This window comes from Anolis sagrei, chromosome 7 (assembly GCF_037176765.1).
Source record: "Anolis sagrei isolate rAnoSag1 chromosome 7, rAnoSag1.mat, whole genome shotgun sequence".
Classification (NCBI taxonomy): Eukaryota; Metazoa; Chordata; class Lepidosauria; order Squamata; family Dactyloidae; genus Anolis; species Anolis sagrei.
In genome coordinates this window covers 20,165,223-20,175,914 of record NC_090027.1, presented here as the reverse complement: position 1 = coordinate 20,175,914, position 10,692 = coordinate 20,165,223, and the positions used below count along the sequence as shown (strand labels likewise).

At 41.0% G+C, this 10,692-nt stretch overlaps 1 protein-coding gene across 1 annotated transcript; it reads right to left on the bottom strand.

The window, feature by feature from the left end:
* Window positions 1-1,008: 1,008 nt before the first annotated feature.
* On the bottom strand, window positions 1,009-9,723 carry LOC132782534 (gastrokine-1). Its single transcript, XM_067470860.1, is given in 6 exon segments — window positions 1,009-1,112; window positions 4,383-4,524; window positions 4,628-4,738; window positions 6,241-6,378; window positions 9,540-9,605; window positions 9,643-9,723. Coding segments are annotated over 6 exon segments (642 nt in total).
* Window positions 9,724-10,692: the final 969 nt, after the last annotated feature.

Sequence of the window (10,692 nt, the reverse complement as noted above, 5' to 3'; positions counted from 1 at the left end):
TGTGTATATATATGTGTGTGTATGTATGTACATACACACACAAACACATACATACACATACACATATATATACTGTACATATCATAGAATCATAGAATCAAAGAGTTGGAAGAGACCTCATGGGCCATCCAGTCCAACCCCCTGCCAAGAAGCAGGAATATTGCATTTAAATCACCCCTAACAGATGGCCATCCAGCCTTTGTTTAAAAGTTTCCAAAGAAGGAGCCTCCACCACACTCCGGGGCAGAGAGTTCCACTGCTGAACGGCTCTCACAATCAGGAAGTTCTTCCTTGTGTTCAGATGGAATCTCCTCTCTTGTAGTTTGAAGCCATTGTTCCGCGTCCTAGTCTCCAGGGAAGCAGGAAACAAGCTTGCTCCCTCCTCCCTGTGGCTTCCTCTCACATATTTATACATGGCTATCATATCTCCTCTCAGCCTTCTCTTCTTCAGGCTAAACATGCCCAGCTCCTTAAGCCGCTCCTCATAGGGCTTGTTTTCCGGACCCCTGATCATTTTAGTCGCCCTCCTCTGGACACATTCCAGCTTGTCAATATCTCTCTTGAGTTGTGGTGCCCAGAATTGGACACAATATTCCAGGGTGACACAGTATGATGACAGATATACCATAAAACCATAGATTTGGAAAAGAACCCATTCTCCCATTCAGGAAGATACCATTGAATCCCTCCTGACCAATGGCCATTCAGCTTTGCTCCAAAACTTCCAGTATTTCCAAAAGCAATTCACCCAAAAGTTTATGATAATGGAGTCAATGCTCACCATCTCTGTCCAGAGGTGATTTTAAATTGAAAAAATAGTAGATATCTACAAAACTATGGGATTGAACCCAAAAGGAAAGATTTCAGCCTCTTTGGCTGCAGGATGGGAACGAGACCAACAAATAAGTGACACAGGCTTGCTAATTCTCGGCACGCTTTTAATTGGCAATCAACCTCCATGGATGCTTAAGGAAAATTCCACCTTGGGGAGAAAGGACAGGTAGGATCTTAGTACTGGTAGTCCTGGTAGGATTCTCCGCAATAGCTGATTCCCAGAACGCAGAGGATGTCTGCTCTCCAGCAGGATCCAGAGAAGTAGGCAAAGCTCCGTCCTGCAGACAAACACATTGCAGAAAAAGGTCATATTGCCATCAAAGTGGTACCAAAATGGGTTAATTCTACAGTGTGGACCAGGCATGGGCCAACTTCGGCCCTCCCTCTGGTTGTTTTGGGCTTCAACTCCCACAATTCCTAACAGCCGGTAACAATAATAATGCTATAACAATATTATTATTATTATTATTATTATTATTATTATTATTATTATTATTATATAATATTAGAATATAATAATATACTACTAATAAAATATAATAATAATAATAATAATAATAATAATAATAATACAGATGATGGATAGATGGATGGATAAGAGAGATGGAGAGAGATTATAGGGATATATGATGGTTGGTTGGTTGGATGGATGGATAGAGTGGGTGGGTGGATAGAGAGGGAGGGAGGGAGAGATAGGATGGATAGATGGATCGATAGATGGATAGATTGATGGATGAACAGAGATAGATAGACAGATTAGATCAGTGCTTCTCAACCTTCCTAATGCCACAACCCCTTAATACAGTTCCTCATGTTGTGGTGACCCCCAACCATAAAATTATTTTTGTTGCTCCTTCATAACTAATTTTGCTACTGTTATGAATCACAATGTAAATATCTGATATGCAGGATGTATTTTCATTCACTAGACCAAATTTGGCGCAAATACCCAATAGGCCCAAATTTGAATACTGGTGGGGTTGGGAAGGGATCGATTTTCTCTTTTGGGAGTTGTAGTTGCTGGGATTTATAGTTTGCCTACAATCAAAGAGCATTCTGAGCTCCACGATGGAATTTAACCAAACTTGACACGCAGAACTCTCATGACCAATAGAAAATGCTGGAAGGGTTTGGTGGTATTGACCTTGAGTTTTGGAGTTGTAGTTCACTTACATCCAGAGAGCACTGTGAACTAAAACAATGATGCAAGATACTCCACTTTGGCAGGAAAAACGAAATGCAAAGATACAAAATGGGGGACGCCTGGCTTGAGAGCAGTACGTGTAAAAAAGATCTTGGAGTCCTCATGGACAACAAGTTAAACATGAGCCAATAATGTGATGTGGCAGCAAAAAAAGCCAATGGGATTTTGGCCTGCATCAATAGGAGCATTGTGTCTAGATCTAGGGAAGTCAAGCTACCCTCTATTCTGCTCTGGTTAGACCACACCTGGAATATTGTGTCCAATTCTGGGCACCACAAATCAAGAGAGATATTGACAAGCTGGAATGTGTCCAGAGGAGAGCGACTAAAATGATCAAGGGTCTGGAGAACAAGCCCTATGAGGAGCGGCTTAAGGAGCTGGGCATGTTTAGCCTGAAGAAGAGAAGGCTGAGAGGAGACATGATAGCCATGTATAAATATGTGAGAGGAAGCCACAGGGAGGAGGGAGCAAGCTTGTTTTCTGCTTCCTTGGAGACTAGGACACGGAACAATGACTTCAAACTACAAGAGAGGAGATTCCATCTGAACACGAGGAAGAACTTCCTGACTGTGAGAGCCGTTCAGCAGTGGAACTCTCTGCCCCAGAGTGTGGTGGAGGCTCCTTCTTTGGAAGCTTTTAAACAGAGGCTGGATGACCACCTGTCAAGGGTGATTTGAATGCAATATTCCTGCTTCTTGGCAGGGGGTTGGACTGGATGGCCCATGAGGTCTCTTCCAACTCTTTGATTCTATGATTCTATGATTCTATGATGAATCGGGACCAAACTTGGCACGGATACCCAATATGCCCAAATGTGGAGAAGTTTGGGGAAAAGAGACATTGACATTTGGGAGTTGTAGTTGCTGGGATTTATAGTTGACCTACAATCAAAGAGCATCCTCAATCCCACAAATGATAGAATTGGGCCAAACTTCCCACATAGGACCCCCAGGACCAACAGAAAATATTGTGTTTTCTGATGGTCTTTGGTGACCCCTCTGACACACCCTCACGACCCCCCCAGGGGTCCCGACCCCCAGGTTGAGAAACGCTGGATTAGATAGATCGATTGGAGAGAGATAGTAGTTACTAGGCTTGGGCGATCCAGTTCGTTAATTTCGTTATTCATTATTAATTCATATTTAAATTAGCTTACGATCCAATATTGAGCCATGCTGAAATAGTGTGAGGAGTAATTAAGAATCGAAACAATTTTTCCAATTTTCGTAATTATTTCATAATTATTTCATATGTCTGGTGCAAGTTATACAATCTCGCATTTACCCCTTTGCTCTGCTGCCTCCCTCCTCTTTCCTCATGCTTCTTCTTGCCTCACTCTGGGCTGCACTGGGCTACCTTCCTTCCTTCCTTCCTTCCTTCTTTCCTTCCTTCCTTCCAGCTGGCAAATCCCACATTCCCCCCTCCCTCCTCTTTCTCCTGGCATCCTTCTTGCCCAAAATTTCTCATTACTTTAATTTTCATACCCTCACTCTATGCCAAAGGAATGCTAGTATATAATATAATATAATATAATAAATATAATATAATATACAATTATAATATAATATATAATATAATAATAATTTATATTATATTATATTATATTATTATATTATATATTATATTACTATATTATTATTATATTATATTATAATTGTATATTATAATATAATATAATATATATAATATATTATAATATATTATATTATATTATATTATATATACAATATAATATTATAATATAAAGTAATATAATATAATATAATAATATATAATATATAATATAATAATATAATAATATAATATAATATACAATAATATAATATACAATAATATAATATTATAATATTATAATAATATAATATTATAATATTATAATAATATAATATAATATAGTTGTTGTTTGTTTTATCACACCAACAGTCAACAACAGAGGGAGAGGGAAGCTTCAGAAGTTTCCCCTGTCCCATTTGGAGGTTTTAATAGCATATTGCGCAATCGCGTCCGCCATTAACGAATCGATTCGTAATTTTACAAAATTTCGTATATTTTGAAATTTTTAAAAGGAAAATTTCGGAATTCTTTAAAAAAACAAAACGCGAGGGCCCCCTAAAAACAAAATGAGTTTAGAACCAAATTTTTCCGTGGTTACCCAAGCCTAGTAGTTACAGATGATAAAGGATGGATTGATGGATAGATGGATGGGTAGATGGATAAATGGATGGATGGGTAGATGGATGGATGGATGGATGGATAGATAGATAGATAGATAGATAGATAGATAGATAGATAGATAGATAGATAGATAGACAGACAGATGAAGGGGAATGCCTGTCCATCTCACCTTTTGCTTCGTAGGACTGGTAGGTGGGGATCCCTTTGCATAAGGCCTGAATGTTCTTCCCGTACGGGGTCAGGTCCGTGATGCGCTTGGAGGAGACTATGTAAGTGACCTCTTTCTGGGCAGGCCCTTTAGTTCGGTCCTTCTGCATACACAGGAAGCAAATCCACAGCGTTAGAAGGTTCTAGAAAGGGTGCCAGGACCCCAACCCCAGGACTGACTTGCAGGAACCCTCCTTTGGTCCTCACCTGCTTGATCCTGATGGTATCGGGAAGTGTGGTGACATCTGGCATGACCTCGGGGTTCATTTTTGACACGATGCAGGCTTTCTTGGACAGGATCCGGGTGGCGACATAGCCCTGCCCCGGCCAAACAGAAAGCGGTTGTTATAGTTTCCCAAGGATTACTCTTACAAGACTGCTATCCAAACAGTTTGGGATATCTTCAACAGACTCTGCTCAAGGCTAGGAAGCCCTGGGAGTTGTCGCTTGGGTGGATGAGGCGAAAGACTGCAACTCCCAGGATCCCGTAGCATGGAGCCATGGCAGTTCAAGAAGCGCCAGACTGCATTAATACTGAAGACACATAGGTTGGAATATCTGAAATCTACGAGTTGCCAGACTGCATTAATACTGAAGACAAGTAGATTGGAATAATTGAAATCTACAATATTTGCTTAACAATATTTGCTAATGATCACTTCTGTGATATTTGCTAATGGTAACTGTTTGGCAAATGTACTCAAGAATCATTGCAAGTGTGTATCAACTACTACTGCTTTGATTTGCAAACAACACTGTGTGTAGAATCATAGAATCAAAGAGTTGGAAGAGACCTCATGGGCCATCCAGTCCAACCCCCTGCCAAGAAGCAGGAATATTGCATTCAAATCACCCCTGACAGATGGCCATACAGCCTCTGTTTCAAAGCTTCCAAAGAAGGAGCCTCCACCACACTCTGGGGCAGAGAGTTCCTCTCACAGTCAGGAAGTTCTTCCTCGTTTTCAGATGGAATCTCCTTTCTTGTAGTTTGAAGCCATTGTTCCGTGTCCTAGTCTCCAAGGAAGCAGAAAACAAGCTTGCTCCCTCCTCCCTGTGGCTTCCTCTCACATATTTATACATGGCTATCATATCCCCTATCAGCCTTCTCTTCTTCAGGCTAATCATGCCCAGCTCCTTAAGCCGCTCCTCATAAGGCTTGTTCTCCAGACTCTTGATCATTTTAGCTGCCCTCTTCTGGACACATTCCAGCTTGTCAATATCTCTCTCGAATTGTGGTGCCCAGAATTGGACACAATATTCCAGGTGTGGTCTAACCAAAGCAGAATAGAGGAGTAGCATGACTTCCCTGGACCTAGACACTATGCTCATATTGATGCAGGCCAAAATCCCATTGGCTTTTTTTGCCGCCACATCACATTGTTGGCTCATGTTTAACTTGTTGTCCACGAGGACTCCAAGATAATTCAACCTCGCTTGGTGTGAACATGTAGACTCCAACCAGAAGTCCTTGAGATTGTCTAACAAGTTCTAGATCCTTCAATACAACCTATGGCTAAATTCCAGAATTGGACTACAGGGTTGCACTGGAGGAACATTAAAGGTCTAAAGAAATGTCCCCATAAGGGAATTCTAGGTCCTTCAATGCAACTCAATGGGAAATCTCCATTGGAATTGAACTATAGTCACACTTGAGAAACTTTGTGATCCTTAGAGAAAGCATTAACATCAAATCCAGACTCCAAAAGTCTGCAAATCTAAGGAGCAGGCTGCAATTGCTTGCACTATATTGCCTTGCAGAGTGTGATTTGCAACCTGTGCTCCTCATTTCAACCCAAATAGGCATCTTAAATGCATCTTACGCTGGGGTAATCCCAGACGGTGTTCCAGGAGTGCCACCCATTGTTGTTGTCCACGTTCACCACCTGCTTCTGGTTGTCGATGCTGACGGACTGGTGGGAACTGCCCCCAACGTTGCCCTGGTTCCTTTCGTTGATGTTCTTGGGGACAAAGGCAGAGGAAATCAGAATTGAAGCAGCCCAGAGCTCTATAGAATCATAGCATTGGAAGGGACCCTCCAAAGGCCATCTAGTCCTACCCCAAACCTACCACAAAGGAAAAGCACTAGGCTTGGGCGGTTTCGTTCGTTTATTTCGTAATTCGTTATTAATTCGTATTTAAATTAGCTTACGATCCAATATTGAGCCATGCAGGAATAGTGTGAGGAGTAAATTAGATTCGAAACAATTTTTTCAATTTATTTCATAATTATTTCGTAATTATTTTGTAATTATTTCGTAATTATTTTGGCATGTCTGGTGCAAGTTTTATAGTTGTTGTTTGTTTTATCACACCAACAGTCAACAACAGAGGGATAGGGAAGCTTCAGAAGTTCCCCCTGTCCCATTTGGAGGTTTTTTTAGCATATTGCGCAATCGCGTCCGCCATTAACGAATCGATTCGTAATTATATGAAATTTCGTATATTTCGAAATTTTTTAAAGGAAAATTTCGGAATTATTTAAAAAAACGAAACGCAAGGGCCCCCTAAAAACAAAACGAGTTTAGAACCAAATTTTTTCCGTGGTTACCCAAGCCTAAAAAGCACCATTAAAGCCCCCCCAACAGGTGGCCATTCAGCTTTGGCTTAAAGTTATTAATTTATTATTATTATTATTCTACTGACACAAAAACACAGTATGTCACAGCAAACGAGAGATATATGCTGGATTTCATATCACAAAATAATAATAATAATAATAATAATAATAATAATAATAATAATGTGGTGGCACGGCAGTGCCAGGAGATTTAAACTTCTCTTTTTTTGCATTGCTAGTTTGTATGATTTTATTTAAGCCATGCATTTTGCAATCAGGTAGCTTCCCCAGGTTGCAGCCATAGGGCCAGCAGCCTGGCAATCATCATCAGAGTCTTTAGACCCGCCCCTTTCCCCAGGGTTTTGGAGGCAAAGGAGGACTTTTGTTCAGTCTCACTGTTTGGAGCCTAACAGCAGGACGTTTGAGTTTCTCTATCCCACTTGCACAAAGGCTTCACTACTCACAGCTCTGCTGGGGGAGTAAAGTAATAGTTCCACAGCTTTGCTGTAGGAATACAGCCAGCTTTTGCTGGGGAAACAGGACAGTTCCTACAGCCTTCGTGGAGTAAGCTAAAGGACACATTTCAGCTTGGCAGATCTACAGAAACCTTGTCTGGTAAGGGACCACTCAGGCTATCCATAAAGTAGCTTGGAGCCGAGAGTAGGGGCAAGGTAAAGAAAGATTGCCTAAGGAGGGGTCAGAAGATTTCCCTAAGGAAGGAAGGAGCAGTTTACCCCCAGTTGCTTGCCGTTGTTGGCAGATTGAGGAAGCTACCAGTTTTCCAAGGTTATAAAGCGTTTAATTCATTTGTTTGAAGATTTAAGCCCAAATAAAGAACTTTGTTGAACTTATTTTGAGCCTCAATAGAACTTTGTGTTGGGAAATCTAAGGGGCCCTTCAGCTGAGGCACCCCGGTGTCCCATTGGGCATACAGAAGGCACGTCCTGTAAACAGACACTATTTCAGGCCCAGCGTGCGGCAGCAAAAATAATAATAATAATTATTATTATTATAGAATCCTAGAGTTGTAAGGGACCCCAGGGGGCATCTAATACAACCCCAAATCTACCATGGAGGCAAAGCACCCTCGACAGGTGGCCATCCAGCCACTCTTTAATAATAAATATAATTACAATTATAGACTCCTAGAGTTGGAAGGCACCCCAAGGCCATCCAGCCCAACCTCTTCCTGTCTGTCAGGAAATGAGCAAAGGCAGAGGAAATCAGAATTGAAGCAGCCCAGAGCTATATACAATCGTAGCATTGGAAGGGGCCCTCCAAAGGCTAGCTAGTCCCACCTCAAATCTACCATGAAGGAAAAGCACCATCAATGCCCTCCCAACTGGTGGCCATTCAGCCTTGGCTTAAAGTTATTATTATTATTATTATTATTATTATTATTATTATTATTATTATAGAATCCTAGTGTTGGAAGGGATCCCAAGGGGGATCTAGTCCAATGCCAAATCTACCATAGAGGCTAAGCACCATCAAAACACTCCTGACAGATGGCCATCCAGCTACTGCTTAATAATAAATATAATTATAATTATAGAGTTGGAAGGCACCCCAAATGCCATCCAGTCCAACCTCTTTCTGTCTGTCGGGAAAAGAACAAAGGCAGTGGAAATCAGAATTGAAGCAGCCCAGAGCTATATAGAATCATAGCTAGTCCCACCCCAAACCTACCACAAAAGCACCATCAAAGCCCTCCTAACAGGTGGGCATTCAGCCTTGGATTAAAGTTGTTGTTGTTGTTATTATTATTATTATTATTGAATCCTAGAATTGGAAGGGACCCCAAGTGGCATCTAGTACAACCCCAAATCTACCATGGAGGCAAAGCACAATCAAAGCCCTCCCAACAGGTGGCCATCCAGCCTCAGTTTAAGATCATCAACATCATCATCTTTATTATAGAATCTTAGAGTTGGAAGAGACTCCAAGGGCCCTTCAGTCCAACCCCAATCTATAGGACGACACCATAAGAGCCCTCCCGACAGATGAGCATGTGACTTCAATAATAATAATAATAATAATAATAATAATAATAATAATAATAGAATCCTAGAGTTGAAAGTGGCCTCTAAAGGACATCCAGTCCAACCCCATTCTGCCTTCATGCAAGAAAAGCACAATCAAAGGCCCAAGACAGAGCCCTCTTTATGGCACCCAAATAGTCACTATCCCTTAGGGGGAATTTTGATACCTACATATTGGTTTTGGAAACACCAACATACAGCAAAAGTTGGATTTCAGCTTGCTCTCCATTCACCCTTAAGGGCATTTGGGGGGGGGGGGGGTGTCAATCATTGCATATTTTCTTGGGGTTGCATGCTAGCAATTGAACACAGTGAGATGGATTGCAAGAGAGAGACGATAGTTGGAAAAAGTCTCCTTGGGAGGAAGAGTGAAAACCAGTCGATTGCAGCCTATGAATATAAATATATATTCTCTTGCTGCCAATTATTATCTTAGGTCTATGTCCTGATGCCAAAGCTGTTGCTTATTGCAATACTGTGATGGAATGAATGGGTTTGCATGGTCATAAATACTACTTACATTGGTTGCCAAAATGGGGGCCAGGAAAGCGCCCAGGAACGCAATGCTCAGGATCTGAAAAGAAGGGTGCCAATATTGGCATGCAGTCAATCTCCTCCATAGGCAAGGGATTAATATTACATTGTAACCACTAACAATAATAATCAATAATCAATACTGAATAGTTAATAATATGATAATTCATAATATGATAATAATATCCCAAAGCAATTAACAACGAGATGAAAAAAAGAGATGTTTATACAAACAGAGTGATACACGAGTGAGCACTTTTATGTCAATTTTTCCTGGTATTTCACGACCTGAAGTATTTGCATAGGACACAAACACACACATGCACAAAAAATCCTGTTTTTCTGGAGAAAATTATATATGTATGGAGAAAATTTTATATATATAATTATATTTGTGTGTGCAGGTATATGTATGTGTGTGTGTGTATTTAAAATATTTATATTCCGCCCTTCTCACCCCAAAGGGGACTCTCTCTCTCTCTCTCTCTCTCTACATATATATATATATATATATATATATATATAGGTAAAGGTTGTCCCCTGACATTAAGTCCAGTCATGTCTGACTCTGGGGTGTGGTGCTCATCTCCATTTCTAAGCCGAAGAGCCAGCGTTGTCCGTAGACACCTCCAAGGTCATGTGGCCGGCATGACTGCATGGAGTGCCATTACCTTCCCGCCGGAGCGGTACCTATTGATCTACTCACATTTGCATGTTTTCGAACTGCTAGGTTGGCAGAAGCTAGGGCTGACAGTGGAAGCTCACACCACTCCCCGGAATCGAACCTGCGACCTTTCGATCAATAAGCTCAGCAGCTCAGTGCTTTAACCCACTGCGCCACCGGGGGCTCCATATATATCTATATATATAAATTTGTTAGGGGCATCCAACGAGGAAACAAAACTCAAAAACCCCCCAATGAAACTGTACCAAAATTGCCATGCCCATAACACAACCCACAAGGTACAAACATATCTACTCAAAATGAAAAACAACACAACAACACACTCACAAAACGGCAAAACAACAAAACTCAAAAAACCCCAACGAAACTTAACCAAAATTGCCATGCCCATAACACAACCCACAAGGTACAAACATATCTACTCAAAATGAAAAACAACACAACAACACACTCA